The sequence below is a fragment of the Leucopleurus acutus genome (genome assembly GCF_964270905.1).
Source record: "Leucopleurus acutus genome assembly, chromosome: 6".
NCBI classification, from domain to species: domain Eukaryota; kingdom Metazoa; phylum Chordata; class Mammalia; order Artiodactyla; family Delphinidae; genus Leucopleurus; species Leucopleurus acutus.
Genome location: NC_139149.1, coordinates 107,468,734 through 107,487,645, shown reverse-complemented (window position 1 = coordinate 107,487,645; position 18,912 = coordinate 107,468,734). Strand labels below are relative to the sequence as shown.

The 18,912-nt window shown below is 40.7% G+C and overlaps 1 protein-coding gene across 1 annotated transcript in view; it reads right to left on the bottom strand.

Annotated features, from left to right (window-relative positions):
• COL4A3 (collagen type IV alpha 3 chain) overlaps positions 1-18,912 on the bottom strand; it is a 134,794-nt gene that overhangs the window by 66,131 nt on the left and 49,751 nt on the right. The window contains exons 2-5 of the mRNA XM_082841184.1: positions 5,830-5,886; positions 4,030-4,119; positions 1,068-1,112; positions 419-463 (exon numbers count right to left, since the gene is read on the bottom strand). Coding sequence (XP_082697310.1) covers positions 419-463; positions 1,068-1,112; positions 4,030-4,119; positions 5,830-5,886 — 237 coding nt within the window. The remainder of the gene's footprint in view (positions 1-418; positions 464-1,067; positions 1,113-4,029; positions 4,120-5,829; positions 5,887-18,912) is intronic.

Here is an 18,912-nt window from a genome sequence, read left to right as displayed (position 1 = left end):
ACAGATATTTAAGATAAAACAAAAGGTCTTTCTATATAAAATAAGTCCATTAGCACGCTGTGTTAAGCTGGCGTAAAGGAAAGAGAAGAGGGAAGTGTGCACAGAGGTAACTATTTTATTATTTTATTATCCTGTGCTATCAAGCAGAGTTCATTCTATTCTATTCTATTCTATTCTATTCTATCCCATCCCATCCCATCCCATTCCATCTCAATCTGTTCCATCTGTTTGTATCTCAGGAAATATAATTTGACTTGTATGTCTTGTAAATCCACACTCTAATACACTATGTGATTCTGATATTTTCATCATGTAGCAAATGTATCAGTACTCATTTTCTTGTGCTATTGCTTTAACATCTTTATTAAAATGAGCTTACTTCTTATTATTCCATTTACACATTTTTCTCATTACTTACTGGAAGTCCAGGAGGACCTGAAAATCCTGGTAATCCAGTTGTTCCCTAAAGACATAGAAAACAGACAGGGTGGCAAGAAAAAAACTCTTTAAAGATGTTCAACCTATAAACAAAAAATGATTTACCATGCCAATAACCCCGTTCTGCAACTATAATTGGGAACACTAAAAACTATTTGAAAAACAAAAAAAGGCTTGACAAACTTTGTAAATCTTCCATTTATATAACTTTTAAAAAGAGATGATTAAGATTGCTTTGGGCCTTTCTTGGGTAGATTATTTCAGGTTTCATTTGCATACAGTAAAGTGCTCCAATCTTCCACAAACAGATTGAGGAATGTTTATATATGTGCATATGCATATATTGGTGATACAGTCACCCCATCCAGACATAGAACATCTCCAACACCCCAGATGGTTCCCTCATGCCCTCTCAAAGTCAGTTAACACCTACCCTCAACAAAGTAAGGACTATTTTGACTTCTACCATTATAGACTGGTTTTACCTGTTCCTGAACTTCATCTATAGAAGTGTATCACACACAATGTACTCCTTTGTGACATCTGTATAACTTTTACAGTGCAGATTTCTTTTTTTAAAAAAAAGAATTTTCAGCAAACAGTCAGGCTAGACTGGTTGGACTACTAACCCTCACGCCTTTGGGACCAGTGAATCCTGGAAGTCCTGGAGAGCCCTAGATCCAAAGGAGAAAACAAAAGGTAAGCACTGTGACAATTATTTGGCACTAATAAGCCCATAAATGAAAGGTCCCAGTTTTATTCACACGCCAAAGAGTTTTGCTCTTGCGATTATTTCATCGTTAATACGGTTCAATTGCTTGTTGTTTCATTGGCGCTATAGTATTTATCCGAAAGGACAAACAAAAATCCATTCATACCCTTGCTACTCAAGGTGCGGGATCCAACAGTAGCCTCATCGGGGAGCTTGTTAGAAATAAAGCTCCCTCACCTCCCAGACCTATTGATTCAGAATTTGCATTTCAACAAGATGTGATGATAATTCTTGCTCACATTAGTGTCTGAGAAGTGCCTCTGGAAAAGCCCCACATTAGCCAGACAGCTGCCGGGGGCTGATAAGGATGAATGACACGATTACAACAGTGGATGAGAATGGCAGCCAATATTTCTGTGCATGAGAAACACTTTATTAGCAAAATGTCCCTGGTGGGCACAAATAAATAAATAGCAAACTAAGGACTGCCTGAACCAGAGATAAACTTGCTTCAAGAACACGATGAATACATTTGGAGGTCCTGTTTCTTAGAGAATAACCACAAACAAAACTGTCTTAACGAGGCCACTTGGTGTGAAAGTTCCATTATCCAAAAGTTTTTCATCATTCCTGAGAGTTTCAGTATGTTTTGGTATTTCTGATTATTTGAGGAAAAGGTTGTTACAGAGCCTTCTGAGACTGGACTGTCAAGGCCAAAGTCAGCCTTTCCTGTCTGAGGTAGAATTCCTGGGTGTGTGACCATGGCCCCCTCCTCTGCAGGATGCTGTGTGTAATCTGCAAAGGCAGAAGCGTGACTTGCAGGTTTCACATCCCCATTATAAATTTTCTCATATCTTCTATAGGAGAATATATAGAAAATATTTAAAATTAAGACATTTATAAACCTGAAAAATCTTTTTGGTCAGGTTTTAATATTCTCTGATTGTCTGCCTTTGATCGGATTATCATTTGTGACTACATCTCTGAGCTATACTTTAACATATGAACTCATGACAACATAAGTTTCTGGATGAACTTTAGGAAATACCTGCACACCATGTAACCTATACGAAGCACCATGTATTTACAACTATAATTTTAATTTATTGCTGGCTTCTCTAAAGAAATGTTAAGGAAACCAGCAGAGTGGGGTGCAGAGGACAAAATAAAAAGGAAGGAGTTGGCATTAAGCTGATCCTAAGTCCTGCGTTGAAGTGACAACTTCATTCTACCAGGAGAATGGAGGGAAATCTGAGGCCACACCCTGAAGGAACGCAGCGGAATGTTCAGACACTAAACATGTCTGAAATCAGACACCAAATGTCCAGAATCTGAATGACTTTTTCAAAATTAGGATCAGAGGAAGGAGAAATGAAGAAACAAAAAGCATACACAAATACAATAAAGTAGAATTCCTGGGAAATAATAAGCTTTGCAGTTTTCCTTGGAAACCGTAGGTGTGGGTTTAGTTTCTTTGGCTGTAGGAGTTTGATTCTGGTGTCATCTAATACTGGATTTGAACTGTGATTTTGTCACCTATTAGCTATGTAATCCAGAACAAATTACTTAAGTGCTCTGAGAATCAGTTTCCTCATCTCTAAGATGGAGATAATGATATGTAACCATAGTCATGATTGATGGGATCAATGTGAGGGATAAATGAGATCTAGTCAAGAATAAATGTCCCAATGCCTGGCTCAGAATAAATTAGCAGAAAATGTTGCCTAAATAGTCTATACATCTGAAATTTAAAAAGACTCTGTGTGGATCAATTATAATTGCATTTTCGTAATTTATTAGTTAGTTCACAGCTCCCTGGAAACCGGCAGCCAGGGGAGTGACCCAGTGGATGCGTGAGAGCCCAGGCTTAAGTCCACAGCAGGAAAGAGCCATCAGCAGATCTAGTGGTTATACAGTTAGTTAGCAAATCCTCTAGGGCATTTATTGAAACAAAGCCCTTTGTTGTATCACAGACTTTAGGATAAAAATCTGTGATGAGTGTGAAGGGCAGTAGGCTCTGGTAGGAACCTTAGGATGCCTGATGTGTAAGGGACCAGCAGAGAAAGAGGAAAGCAAAGAAAAGAGGATTCCAGAAACAAAGACATGTGTTTCCAGGAGAAGAGAGTGACCCACACAGTTGGAAGCAAAGCAGAGGGGTCCAGGTCAGATAAAGACACAGAGTATCCTTCTGCATTGGCCTTTTGGAGGTCATGGGTGACCTGGAGGTCATGGGTTTTCAGGGCAGTGGGCAGGAAACAAATTGTTGCTGGCTGAGGAGTGAATAGGAGATGAAACACAGCCAGTGTGGTTAGTTATTTTATTTTTTTAAAAGAAGCTTGACTGAGAAATGTAAGACAGGGAAAGGATGGCAATCCTTTGGTTACAGGACCTGAACGATCTAGAGGAAGTTTATATTGGTACGGGTTTTATATTTGCATGCTTAAGGATGGAAAGAGAAAAACCAACATCAAAAGGAAAGTTGAAATGGCTGAGAAAGAGGACACACCATCAGAACAGGGTTCTAGTAGGAATCCCAGCGACCAGGATACCGGTAGAGGGATAGGTCCTGAATGGAAGGTAAAAAGAACTCATCCTTTCATGTGGGACGCAAGAAGGGAGGGGCCGATGCAGGTAGGGAGACTGTAGCTCAGGGAGGGGGATGAGGTAGAGCAGGGAGCTTGAAGATAATGATAATCATTTGAATCATCTTGGAATAAGATTCAGTTTGGAGGGCCCAGCTAAGACTGGAGCAGGAAATTACCAGAGCGTCCATCAGCTGGCTGCGATGTGGAACTCTCTCCAGGTTCTCAGCAGCCCTGGGGTCAGCATAAAGAAGATTAAGTGGACTGGGGATTTTTTGAACTCACAGACTGGCATACCTTGGGTCCCTGTGGTCCAGGCAGGCCTTCCGGACCTGGGTATCCTTTCTGGCCGGGAGGCCCAGGGGGTCCGGGAAAGCCTTTCTCCCCCTGTTAAAATCAAAACAAGACAATAAACACAGAGAACAGCAATTCCCAGGAATAAACACACCCATAACCATCATTTTCTTTTCTTTATGATGTAATGATAATATTTTGCATATTTTTTCCTTGGATTAAAAAAAAAATAGCCCTCAGCAGTAAGTACAAGAGTAACTCTAAATTTTCAGCTGTTAGTATTTGTCTGTAGGCTTGAAAGTGTTTGTCTTTGGTCTTCTGGAAACTCTACATTTACCCAAATGGTAGAGCTGCCCAGAACAGAGATTAAGGGAGCATGAGTCAAGAACCGAGGGGAAAGCCCAGCTAGAGAGATGGAGGTTGGTGGAGTGTGTTTTCTGGGGGATGGAGAGACAGTGAAAATCAGGCACAAGAATGTCTTGAGAGTGTGCATAATTGCTATGTAGCTTGAAAGAACCACACACAGGCTATGAGTTTTAGTCCTTTCTTGATTACACAGGGATTAGGGATTCAATCTGCTGTTTGTGGAGGAGATGCAGGAGAGAGATCGAGTGGCAAAACGAAAAGTGTGAGCTAAATAGTTAAGAGATGATGTTACGGGAAAGCCCTCAGGGATGAGTGAGTAATTTAGTAATTTAGGCCCAATGAGGGACATGTTTCTGCCACAAATAATCTTCCCGTGGACACAGATCCTACGGTTACTCTTTAATAGTAAAGGCCACAGGTTGATTCAGTCAATCTAGTTACACAATTAGCAAATTTGATTTTTAAAAGAGTGATCAAGTCAGCGATTTCACACTGTGTGTGAAATCCAATAAAAAGAGAAATAAAAGCATTTGCTAGACCCCTCTTAATACTCCATTACCTTCACACACCTTGAACAGCGTCTCACCCAGAGTAGGGATTCCATAAATGCTTCTTGAATTCGAGAATGAATCATAGCTTTCCAACATGGATCTGAATATACTACTTTCACAGCTTCAGGAAATACCCTAAGTCAAACTACACATGAATTATAGAATACTTTAAAATAAATATGGTAATTTTTATTATTTTGTCTAAAAAGCTTAAAATATGTGCTTCTAAAAATATTTTTAAGCAGTCATCTTTCAATATTGTTAAGCAATTCATTAGCATATCTGAGAAAAGGGTTTTGTAAACAAAGGAAAAACTTTAGTTCTGCCTCTGTCTTAATTATCACAAATTGAAAGTTAATGGAGCGAATTAATGAGATTTCACGGCACTCATTTTTCACTCCAATTCTACAATGAAGATGCTTTCCTCCACCGAATTTTTGCCTCAGCTAGAGTGCTGATGCAAGATTCTTCCAACAGGGGGCACCCTCACACCAATGCTGCAGGGCAAAATCTGCAGGTTTCAATGTTTCTGTCAAAGTGAGGCAATCAAGTTGTTTTCAGTTGTTCTCTCGCGTTTAGCAACAATGTAAATAGGGTATACACACGGAGGCATTCTTATAAACTCTGTTGTTCTTTAACTTACTATCTTTTCTTTACAGATCAAGAGAGTTAGAGTAACTGCCGGTATTTATACAAGTTATTTGAAGTTTCCCTCCAAGGCCTTTTTCTACCACCCCAGGTTCATGTTTATATACAGCTACTTTGAAATTGGACTTGGGGAATGGAATATCATACTGCTGATCTTTTTGCTACGAATGAAAGAAGAGTGTGAATCCTTTAATGAGCTCTCTGGAGAAAAGAAGCAGAATGAAGGTTTTGTGTTTACCTTCTCCCCTTTCGTCCCATCACAGAAGCACTGGCCTTTGTCTTTACAGACACAGCCCTAGGAAGAGGGAAAGAGAAAGGGTTTTGTTTAAAAATGGCTTAATAGAGCCCAACTGACAGAACAAAAGCAAACCTATTTTTCTGTTCTTTGAGCATCAAACACTATTTAGCAGGATCCCTGTGATACTGTAGCAATTTATCAATAGAAATAGAGTAGAAAAGTGAGATGTACATAGAACTGTGGAGAGTACATCATTTTTATTGTATTTAGGAATTTCAAGTAATTTATTTATGCAAAAAACCAAGTCAACTCTCCTTTTTTTCAGAACAATATATAGTTGAACCAAAGACCTACTGTATAGCACAGGGAACTATATTCAATATCTTGTAATAACCTAAAATGGAAAAGAATCTGAAAAAGAAAACATATATATGACTGAATCACTTTGCCGTACACCTGAAACTAACACAACATTGTAAATGCACTATACTTCAATTAAACAATGGTTAAATAAATAAGTAAAATTAAAATATATATATATATATATAGTTGAACCATATGAAATTTCCATTGTTGTAGGTAGAAAGTGGTCTAATGTTTGCAAATTTCTTAGGTTCAGCAAAATGAACATATATGTATTTGTGTATATTAATTGGTGATATCTTCTATAGGTAATTCTAAGGTTTTCTTTTCCTGAAATAATGTTCAATACTGAGAAAAGATTATCAGTACCCGTCATGTATTTTAAAGAACAAACTGATTAACTGGAGCTAATATCAAAATGCTTTTTCTTATTAAAAAACAAAACCAAAAATTCAGCTGTGAACTTGGGAACTCTTACCCGTCTAACTAGTCACTTTGACACACTTACAGGCCCAGCTTTCACATCTCTGCACACGCCGACTCTAATGAAGGTCAATTTTTAAATTCCTCTCTGCCAGCAGAGGAACAAAGAGAAACAGATTTAAACAGTGGATTTAAAAAAATTTTTGACACACCTTCTATAGTTATATATTTATCTTTTTTGGGGCGGTGTTAATATTGACTGGAAATCAGTTTATTTTCCCCAGGAAAAGATAGTAATTGACAGCAGAGGCAGGGCAAGGCTAGGAGATGTGATGGCTGGTAGGAAAAAGAAAAAGAAATTGCCTCAGATATTCCCAAAGTGGGGAACCTGTTTGTGCAATCAAAATAAGAATACACAAACATCTTTAATTGAATATATTTTCTGAGCCGAGGACAGTAGGCTATGCTATTATTTAAGAAAGAGGAGGGCTTCCCTGGTGGCGCAGTGGTTGAGAGTCCGCCTGCCGATGCAGGGGACGTGGGTTCGTGCCCCGGTCCGGGAAGATCCCACATACCGCGGAGCGGCTGAGCCTGTGAGCCGTGGCCGCTGAGCCTGCGCGTCTGTAGCCTGTGCTCCGCAATGGGAGAAGCCACAGCAGTGAGAGGCCCGCGTACAGCAAAAAGAAAAAAAAAAAAAAGAAAGGGGAGTCCATAGTAATTTTCATACACTCATCATTGATCCTCACCACATTTACACGCATCTCAATTTATATGAATGGAAAGTAATTAACCGAAAAGGAAAGTCTATATTTTTCCCAAGGTTGGCTATTTGGTTTTTTTTTTTTAGAAGACTGAATTTTTCCTCTTTTCCTCCCAAGGTGCTTGGGGTTATTAAGTCATACCTAGCTTAATTATTTTAATCTTGTCTTTCTAGGTTTTTAAACGTTAGTGTTCATTTCAGTCACATGTTTAAGTATACTAAGTATATACTAAATCTAATATACTAATTTAGTATACTAGTATGCTAATATCTACTAAAGCAGTAGTTCTCCAAGTGTGGATTTCCAGACCAGCAGTATCAGCATTATCTGGAAACTTCTCAGAAATGCAAATTCTCGGCCCTACCCTAGATGCACTGAATCAGTAATCCTGGTGTTGGTCTCAGTAATCAAAATAGGCCCCCTGGGTGACTCTTATACTACCAGTCTAAACCAATAGCTAAATTCCCAGTCTGTAGGGTAGAGCTAATTCTCTGAAGATTTCTGAACACTATGCCATTTGAGACACTCATTTGCACATCCGCTCTTTGTTTATGATGCCATTTCTTCTCTCATTCCAGGAAAGTAGCCAGGCTTGTATGCCCCTCACTTTCGGGATGCTTTTGTCACTGGGCTGAAAGCAAAAGCTGCCTGAAGACAAGATTTCTCCTGGCTTCTGTTTCTGGAGTGTAGGGACCTGTTGACCGTTGGCCCCAAGAGTGGAAGGGCCAGCAAGATGTTCCCACACGGTGTCTGGAAGAGGCAGCAGGGCCTCGGGAAGGAAAGTCCGAGTCCTACACCCAAGGGGACCAGATACTGGGGCGAGGAACTTCAACCTGGGCAAGGAGCTGGGGCTCAAGTTTCCACAGCAGTGTGGCCACTGTTTTACATGGTCAGAGACCATGAGCATCTCTGATTCTTCTGCCTCCCAGACACCGCACAACACCTGGATTCCAAGCATCTCTGGACCACAGATAAGAGGAGGCAGCTGGGCAGTCCTCTAACTCTGAAGAAGATGCATGCCGGTCATCTTAATGTTATTTCTTACAGTAAAAGTCATAGTCACTCTATACTACTGGGAACCTTTCAACCTTAGCTTGAACAAATAAATGTTTGCTGAACACCTCCAAACTAGGTCAGGTCCCCCTTCTTATATGCTCCCCTGGGCCACTTGCAGTTCTATGTTTAATGTATATTTTCCTTGATGGCCCTAAGCCCCAGGAAAGAAGGAATTGTCCAGTCTTGTTCACAATGGCAACTGGGGCATATAATATGTCCTGAACAAATGCTTGTGGATTGACTGAATGGATAAGTGAGTGGATGGAGCGCTGGTAATTTGTTTACATCCAGTTTGGTCCTGGAATTTCAATGCATGTGATGTCTATGGCTGTTGTTGGGCTGCCATGACTAAGATAGTTCCTATATAAATGTATATAGATTCTACATGTATGAATTCTGAACAACTGTGATTGAAGTGGAAGAGAATGAAACTAGAAGTTTTGGCTCTTTTAACACATGTTAAAATTAACACAAGGCTAATTAGTTGTTACTTGCTTGGATATAAATTTTTTTCTGGAAAAAATTTAAATCTTCAGAAGATTGAAAAACAGTAGAATGAACACCTATGTATCTTCTCATCTAGGTTTCTCAACTGTTAACGTGCTTTCCCAGCCTTTACAGCTGCACACACACACACACACACACACACACACACACACACACACTTTCTTGCCAAACCGTTCAAAAGTAGACTGTAGACACCATGACACTTTACACCTAATACTTCTGCATGCATCTCCCCAAAACAAGAGTATATTCTTATCCAATTACATTGTTTCCAAACCTAAGGAAGCAACATTGATAAAATAACTTAGTTACTAGTTTTTAAACAAGATCTTCAGCTTTACAAGACCCTTGATGACCATTAGAAAATGAAAAGCTATTTAATTTTTAACAAATCTTTTTTTTACTTTATATTTATTTATTTTATTTTTTTGGCTGTGTCGGGTCTTAGTTGCAGCACGCAGGATCTTTCATTGTGGGGCGCTGGCTTCTCTCTCGCTGAGGCGCGCGAGCTCAATAGCTGTGGCGTGCAGGCTTAGTTGCTCTGTGGCATATGGGATCTTAGGTCCCTGACCAAGGATCGTACTCACGTCCCCTGCATTGGAAGGCGGATTCTTTACCACTGGACTACCAGGGAAGTCCCACAAATCTTTTATTTCATACCAGAGATTTGGTCTTAATCAGTGATTTCACATATAATCAATACATGAGGTCTGATCTTAACAAGTGACTGTCACAGATCCAAGAAGCTGTAGAGCCGACACGGCTGCACCCGGAGGTCAGGCGTGGGACTCTGAGTGTCAGCCCTTGCTCCTCTGAATTCCCTCTTGCCTGGGGACTGGTCGCCCATGAACACCAACAGCAACTCTGATCCTTGTTCTTTGTCATCAAAACCATGGCACCTGATTTTTTACATTATTGCCCTTGAGTTTGCTTGAATCTTCAAGGGGTGACATATTTAGCTTTTGTTTGTATTTGGTTTCATTGTTTTCACACAAGGGTGGAAGGCTTATTTAATGGTTTGGAGCCAGCTGGTCGGTTAGCTGAAAAAGTTAGTGAAAGTGAGGAATCAAAAACAAACTAACAAAAGAAACGTAAACATGTTAAGCATTTTATTTTAACTTAAAACATATAAATGCACAACAATTCCTCAATGTTGTGAAACAGGGCCCAGGTCTTTTCTTTGGGAATGGGTCTGCTATTGAAAGGTGTAGGGCATCTCTTGCTAAGTCACACGCATAATGCACCCCCGACATTTCCAGTTTGAGTTTCTTTGAAACAGGCCAATTGCTTAAAGATGCTTGTGGAGCAATCTGAGTATAGAGTCCTTCTAGATACGAATCCATGTTTCCCTCTAACTTTTTTTTAAAAAATAAATTTATTTATTTATTTTTGCCTGTGTTGGGTTGTCCTTGCTGCGCACAGGCTTTTTCTAGTTGTGGCGAGCAGGGGCTACTCTTTGTTGGGGTGCAGAGGCTTCTCTTTTTGCGGAGCACGGGGTCTAGGTGCGCAGGCTTCAGTAGTTGTGGCACACGGGCTTAGTTGCTCTGTGGCATGTGGGATCTTCCCGGACCAGGGCTTGAACCCGTGTCCCCTGCATTGGCAGGCAGATTCTTAACCACTGCGCCACCAGGGAAGTCCCTCCCTCTAACTTTTTAAATGTTTCCTCAGACACACTTAATTGAATAACAGTTTTCTATCAGTTTTACCTTTTCAAATCTTCCAACCTAGTTTTCACAGAAACATGTCTTTAAGAATTTTCTTATTTATTAATTTACTTTTTAAATATAGCAGTGTGTACCTGTCAATCCCAAACTTCCAATCTGTCCCTCCCCACACCCATCCCCCGGTAACCATAAGTTCGAGAGAAACATGTCTTTTTTATGCATTTGTATTTAAACAATTTGTTATTTAATATTTAATCAGATGACCTTGTTATAATAATAAGTACAACTGGCAGAAGCAGCTAACTCTTGGCAATCGTAAAGCTCCACCGTGGAGTGGGCATATGTCAGTGTGCTAGGGAAGCCTATGGGTGTCAAGGGGGCAGCAGACAGTGGGCATCAAACTGGTCTATCGTATAGAAGGTATGGAGAGTTCTGGTCAGTTGCTGAAAGTTAAAAGGAGAGTCATTGAGAGAGGGTCTACTGTATTATCTACTCATTTGCAGTGTCATCCACGGTGTAGATGTTCAGCCCTGTTGGCAAGACTCCAAAGCCAGGGCTAGGGCTGTGTTTCTGTGCCCAGTTGAGCAGAATTGCTCCAAAATTTTTCCAACTTTAATTTTCAGTGAAACTGGCAAGGCATCGCCTGCTTATATATCTGCACAATGGAACCGACTAGGATTTCAGAGGATGTGACAATTTTGCTGACATGTGGGTGCTCCACCTGATTGAATAAACTCATAATTATGGTCTGGGCAGCTCTCTGGCAGATGTTCAGCTGCTTCTCTAGAAGCAAGTGCTGCAGAGAGCTGAGCAGAGGGCCATGTGAAATAAAGCACTTCACTTTTCTTGGATATGATGACAGCAGCCCCAGACTCAAGAGATCCATTTCTCTTAATTGTGCTGCTTTTCTTGAAATAAATTTTTAACTTTGCAAATGTGTTTTAATAATTCAATAATTCAGATAGGTTATTTGACTAGAAGATAATAGTGGTCATATCTTCATTTTTGTTGAGTTTGATCCACTTTTTTGGACTTCCTTTTAAAACACCATGATTATATTAATGGAATATAACCCATTAATTACTACTCAAATGCTAAATCACTTGAAAACCAGTACGGCCAAATGCTATGAACTCTTAAGAAAGCATAACGATGGATATTTCTTAAGCAACATTTTAATGATTTTTCCTCTTCCAACAATAAAGTACCTCTTAGTTTCCATGTAACTTAATGAAGTGAGAAATCATTTGTCATGAGCAGAAAGCTCTTAATAATGATTTTATGGCTTTTCTCCCCCTGCTAACCATTAACACATCAGGAAGTGATCCAAGATTACATGACGTTTTAGCACCATTGCATATTAAACAGTTGAACTTGTGAGACCCATTCATTTAATAATCACATTCATTTTTTTATGACCTCACTTAGGATGCAAAATAAACTTTGGTGGTAGAGAATCTTAAAAGCCTATGAAGTCCAGAAATTACACGCCTTCTGCCAGATCTGTATGGGACCTATTTCCAGATTTGCCAGTTACTCTCTGGAGCTTTGGACAAATTACTTAATCCTTCCAAGTTATCTCACCTGTAAAGGAAGCAATTGGGCTGGTCAAAAAGTGCGTTCGGGTTTTTCCGTAACACCTTACAGAAAAACCTGAATGAACTTTTTGGCCAACCCAGTATAATCTCTATAGGTCAATAGGGTGCCGGTAGAGTGTCCTGCATTCAGTAGCAGACTCAGTCACTGGGGGCGGCCACTCTCTCCTTTTTGGCTGCACAATCCTGTGCCAAAGCACATACATGCTAATTTCTGATATTTTTTTTCCAAACTAGCCACCGCCTTCCCAGACATTTCCTCCTGAAGTCGTTTGTCCACTGCCAAATGACGGGTCCTGAGCAATTGTCAGAGAGACTAAAAAGTATTTTTGTTAAACTGCAAATGGATTAAGTAGTATTTGTTAATAGTCCTCTTAGAGTTTGCTGAATATATTAGCTGATTAACCAATTATGATTTGTACCTGAGCACAAAAACAATTTATTTATTTAATAAAATAAATATTGGGGTTTGAAACATCAATTGTATTTGATGCTTAAAAATGAAAGGTGGCAGATCAAATATATTACAAAAGCAGTAAGCACTTCTGGGAACGCTAATCAATCAGCTCTCACACTTTTCTCTCTGTTTCAACTCCCATCGTGACCATGTATTGCCCGTGTGTCACCTGCACACTGCCTTCTGTTCGGGGACAGTGTGGCAGAAAGGTAAAGGGCACTGGCTCCAGGGCAGATTTCCTGGGTCTAAATGCCAGCTCTGCCAAGCCACCTGTGTGACTTTAGGTGATCTCTGGTGCCTCCGTTTCCACATCTGTAAAATGGGGTCAAATAGGTTAACACTGGTAAAGCACTTAGAAGGGTACCTAGGATGCCTACTGAGGGCTGTGAAGGAAACCAGAACGTGTCACCCAAAATTCGCCTCTTTGATATACAAATATTATTTTGAATTGAAGGTAATTAAGAAATACTAAATGCAGAAAAAGCTCCCCCATTTTGTGCCTAAATTCAGGAAATAAATTCTCCTTTTAATAAAGACAGAATCTTAGCCCAGAGATAGCACTAGAGGAATCTGCATATAAACCTCATTAAACTAGCCCTTATCTCCTAGTTACTCCTTCACCATTTACTACCTCTAGCCCAAACCTCTTTGTCTTATCAATTCTTCACAAATTTACTGTTTCTTTGTCTGAAAGGGCTAAATGCTTCCTCCTCTGGTCACTTCCTTGGATCTTCATTCTCTTGCAAATGCTCCCACGCACATGTAAAAATTTTTTTAAAAATGTGTATGCTTTTCTCCTGTTAATCTGTTTTTGTCGGTTTAATTTTCAGATCCAGCTAGGAACCCTAAGAGGGTCTAGGAAAACTTTTTCCTCCCCTACAGCTGTTACAGAGGGCTATCCATAAGGTGGGCTATTACTAATATATTAACTTAATATTGCTACTTAAATGTCTATGAGATGAAGGCTTATTATATTTACTAGTCTGCAAGTAGGAACTGGGTCTCACAATCTTTACATCCCTTCAGCACTGGCAGGCAGTAAAAAATTATCTGATTTTTACTCTTAAAGCTAATAAAGGATCTAATTATGCACATACATTTTAAAAAATTGTTCATGAATAAACCAGGAGACAATTTCCAAATGAGCTTGGATGTTTCCCCTTTCTACTCTCAAAGCATCGCAGGCCCAGCTTCTGTGCATCCCTGTGCAACAGACGTGGCCTTCCCAGCCCTCCCTCCAGGCTCCCCTCCCCCTCACGCAGCCCAGCCTGGTTTAGCAGAAGGGGAAGTTGGCAGCGTTCAAAGCTGGTTAACACTCTACTGAGCAGCTCTGTTGATTTTGCATGATGATTATTGACCCCCCTGCCCAGCCAATAGCCTGAGGCCAAAGTTTCTGTGTGTGAAAAGAAGAGCTGACAGACTGTGGGCTGGCGGTGCCAGACAGACTCCAGTGCTGTTCTTTGCAGGGTCCCTACATCCGCGTCTGCCTTAAGCAACCAACTGTGAGCCTTGGCAGCCTGCCCTCCAGTGACCGAGGCTGACATCCATGTGCTGCTTTCTGCGGTGTCCCCTTCTTCCCCGCCCAGGAGCCACTGTCCCCGCACTTGTGTATCACAGGGATCTCACTGCAACTGCCACTTCCTATCTTTCTGTCCAGAGAGACAACACTAGTCTAGACTTCTAAACCAGCCACCCGTTTGTGATTTTCTGGACGACAGCAAATGCACAGATTACTGGCTCTGACTAAGAAGGTGGCAATCAGACGTCTCTTGGTCCACTGGGGAATAAACTCACATAAAGCAGTGAGTGGCCTTTATACCTATAATCATTAACTCCCAGGTTTTTATTTTTTTAATTTTTCTTGCCCTAAAATGTTTTGAGTTCAGTAAGACTATGAGGCCGTTGCCATTCATGTAAGATTAACAGACTCTACAGTATCCTATGTAAAGGATGCTGTGGAGAAAATGAACTTCGATCAGGACTCTAATGATACCAGGAGGCAGCATTTTGGGAGCACTGCTCAGGGCGCACTGCCTAGTGCATGATCTGATTGACATTTGATAACAGTTCTGTGAAGTAGATGCTATTATTAGTCCCTTCTTCCAGATAAGACAACTGGGAGATTAAAAGGCTACAGGGGGTAAGGAACAGAGCTGGGGAATCTGAACCCAGGAGGGTTGACCCATGCCATATTCTCAACCCTATGCCCTGTGTCATTATTATTATTATTATTATTTTGCGGTTCGCAGGCCCCCCACCGCCGCGGCCTCTCCCGCCGCAGAGCACAGGCTCTGGACGCGCAGGCCCAGCGGCCACGGCTCACGGGCCCAGCCGCTCCGCGGCACGCGGGGTCCTCCCGGACCGGGGCACGAACCCACGCCCCCCGCATCGGCAGGCATACTCCCAACCACTGTGCCACCAGGGAAGCCCCGCCCTGTGTCATTATTGACCGGCTTTGTGGGCTACCGAGACATTGGGGGAGAGAGAATGCACATCTCCTGCCCTCACCTCGTCACTGCGCTGCAAGGATGTCATAAAATCCCAGCAATAGGCATAACATGGTTGCTCATGAAATCAGCTGGGTTGGCTAAGTGCAGTCCACAGGTCAAATCCAGTCTGCCCTCTTTTTCTGTATAGCCTGTGAGCTAAGAATGGTTTTCATACTTTCAAATAATTGAAAAAAACATCAAAAGAACAATAATAGTTTGTATCATGAAAATTATGTGAACGTCAAATTTTGGTGTCTGTAAATAAAGTTTGGTGTTTCTTCACTGAAGTATTGGTGGGTATTTGTTTCCTGTCTTGTTATGTGGGTAGCTACATAATCTCCTCGATTTTGCGTCTTGACCCTTCATGGAAAAAGCGTGTTAGCCCCTGGTGTAAATTATCTTGATTATATGTTTTGTGGCAGTACAAAAGTTACATAAAAACATTAAAAGAGAAACTAAGGAATTTACCAGCTCTGAGCTCTGGTGAGAGATGATTCTTCTGCCTCCAAATGTCAGACAGGAATTTCTCTCTTTTCCTCCCATCCCTCCCTTATTTGCTTTTTCCTCCATCACACTTAAGCCCAAGATAATGCAATTTTGGGACTGGAAGAACCCTGAAGATCATCTAATCCAAAAGTTCCTAGGCTGTGGAATTTACAGAGATGTAAAATACATATTTTTTAATGGACACAAACCTAGGACTGTCTTATTTATAATTTGCTCTGTAAGGGCAATGGCCACCTACAAACACAAACAAACAAATCTAACCTCTCACTCACCAATCTGTCATCTACCACTGTCGTCATTCTGTAAAAATAAATGAATTAATTAAAAAACTATGAAGGAAGCAAGGAAATGCTCACAGAGTACAAGATGTTCTTTTAAAATGAAAACAAATAACTTTTTCTTCATAAAAAATCTCTACACTCTTCTTATTTCTTTCATTTGCCTTAGTCTGATGAAAGTCTACACAGATAGGACCTTGTGAAGCGCTAAACTAGGCATGACTGCCCCCTCTCTCTGCCCCCATCCCCTCTGGCTGGCCACTATTTGCTTAGTGACGTATTGCAGCATAGTTTTCTGTTTGAGAGGTGACAGGAAGTTAATCTCATACTGCATAAGGCACGCTAATGAATTAATTTTTAAAAATCTGACGCATCTTTCAAGAACCAATGCCTTTTTTTGTTTGTTTTGTTTTTTTGTTTTTGAAGAACCAATGCCTTTTAACACACACACACAAACACAAACCCCTGCCACAAATGCCACAAATGGTAGAAAGTTCCAACTTCAGACCCACAGGTGGAGACACATGTTTGGGGATGGGGCCCCTTAGTTTGAATGCCTGGTTTGCCTGGGCATAGGACCACATCTTTCAGATAATATCTTTGATAATACTGTTTAAAAAAAAATAAAATGTAGCTTATATACAAAACTCAGCTCTCCCATTTTCATTTGATAATCAGTGAATAAGCACTTAATAAGATTTTACCTGTTAACTGACAGTTGAACCAGGCACTTAGGGTTCTGGTTGATCTTTCCAGAATGTGCTGCTTCAGATGGGAGTAAATCTCCTGGGAGAAGTTGCCTTTAGCCCTTGTCCGTGTGGAGAATGACCACATGCCTTTCACCACTTCCACAAGCTGTTACTTGGCTAACTACACCAATTGTCAATGGCGAATCTAAAGTGCATTCAAAAGTTTTTGGTTCTGCGACAGTTGTTAAGAGTTCTTAGAAACCTGGTACTTAATCACAGAAATGTTAAGACATTTTAAGGAAAAATCCATTTTGTATCCGTGAACTTAAAAGTATGAAAGAAAGAGAAGCTGTATCCGTGAACTTAAAAGTATGAATGAAAGAAGAAGCTCAGGGTCACCCATAAGACAAGGCCACTTTTCCAAATGGAAGCCTTCTTTGGATTCTAGGGAAGATTCTGATGTTCCATTATCTGGAAATATGGACGCTGCTTGAGTAGCAATACTATTCTGAAGAAAAGCAGGAAAAACAGGCTCGCTCATATGAGAGTTAATCCAGAAAGACAGTTGCTTCAATAACTTCGGATGTGTCCTCTCCTTTTGAACACCAGAATACGATGATGGATAAAGAATTTTAAAAGTATCAACTCACGAGACAAGTAAAATGGGTGAGAAGACAAAACAAGATTAAAAGTGTCAATTAATTTTTGGAAGATGGAGGTGAGTGGAATCTTCAAGTCAAGTGGGATGGTACATTTATGAATACACTGGCACATAGTCTCTGTTCCAATAAAAGATAAGATATAAGAATAGAAAATAAAACAGACAAACTCAAAAAACAAGATGCATGTTTCCGCTGAGCAAAATGCCATGGCAACATAGAGCAGTGGGAGAGGCTGAAGCCTTAGGTGGCTGGACTGGGTCTGAAGCCCACTGTGGTACCCAGGAGACTGGCTCCTGGACAGAATAGGGAGCATGAGCCAAGAAACACCATTTTAACACTATTGGGATTGGGGTCCTGGAGGACTCCCAAGAAAGGCAGCCCTAAAAAGCTTGGCACACACAGAGGAGAAAGAGAAAAGAAACAACAAAAGTTGGAACAGAGCTGTGGTAGCCAGCCTCCAAGATGGCCCCAGCGATACCTCGTCCTGGTGTCTATGCTCTTGTGTGGTCCCTTCCCACACTGAACCAAGGTTGGTCTGTATAACCAAATAGAATACGGTAGATGTGATGTTATGTCACTTCTGAGAATAAGTCATAAAAAGACATTGTGCCGTCTGCTCTCTCTCTTGGATTAACTTGCCTTGGGAAGCCAACTGCCTCAATAAGTCAAGGAGCCTTAGGAAGAGGCCCATATATTGAGGAACGATCCTGTGAATGACCTATTTTCAAGCTTCTCTTCCAACTCTGTCAAGCCTTAGATGACTACTGCTCCAGTCTATAGCTTGACTGCAGCTCCATGGGAGACTCTGAGTCAGCACCAACCAGCTAAGCTGCTCCCAGATCCTTGACCCTCAGAAAACGTATGAGATAACCAGTGTTTGATGCCTTAAAGTGCAATATTGTAGGATGACTTGTCAGGCAGCAATAAATAATACAGGGGCCCAACTAAAATTGCAAGTTTGATGGAAATGATGAAGGAGAAATTCAGGAAATCTTCCTAGAAAATAGGACAAAAGGAAGAGAGGTGAATAAGAAAAAAACTAAGGTTTGAACATCAATCCAGGACGCCCAGTGTCTGTCCAATAGTAGTTTCAGAAAGATAAAAGAGAGAAGATAGAAAGGAGGAAATTATTAAAAAGATAATGACAAGAAACAATTTTCTCAAGTGAAAAAAATAAATTTTCAGATTGATAGGGCCTAGGAAATGTCTTCCGCTCACAAACACATACATCTGAGGCACATTATCATAACAATACAGAACACTGGGAACCAAGATCCTAGGAGTAAACAGGCAACAAGAAACAGTCGCATACAAAGATCTTGGAGTCGAAAAGGCATTGGACGTGTCAACAGCAAGATCACGCGGGACATATGGCTTGAGGCCTTCAGAATTCTGAAGGAAATTGATTTTCAACCCACACTTTATACTCACCAAATGATACATAAGTTTGAGAAGACACAGACATTTTCAGATGTGTAATGAACAAAAATATTACCTTCCAGGCACACTTTCAGAGTAAACTACAGGAAGATGTGCTCCACCAAAAAAAGAGAATTAGGTCAGGAAAAGGGAAAGATATGAGATCCAGGAGAGAGACCTAACTCAGAATGACAGTCTCAGATGACGATGGTA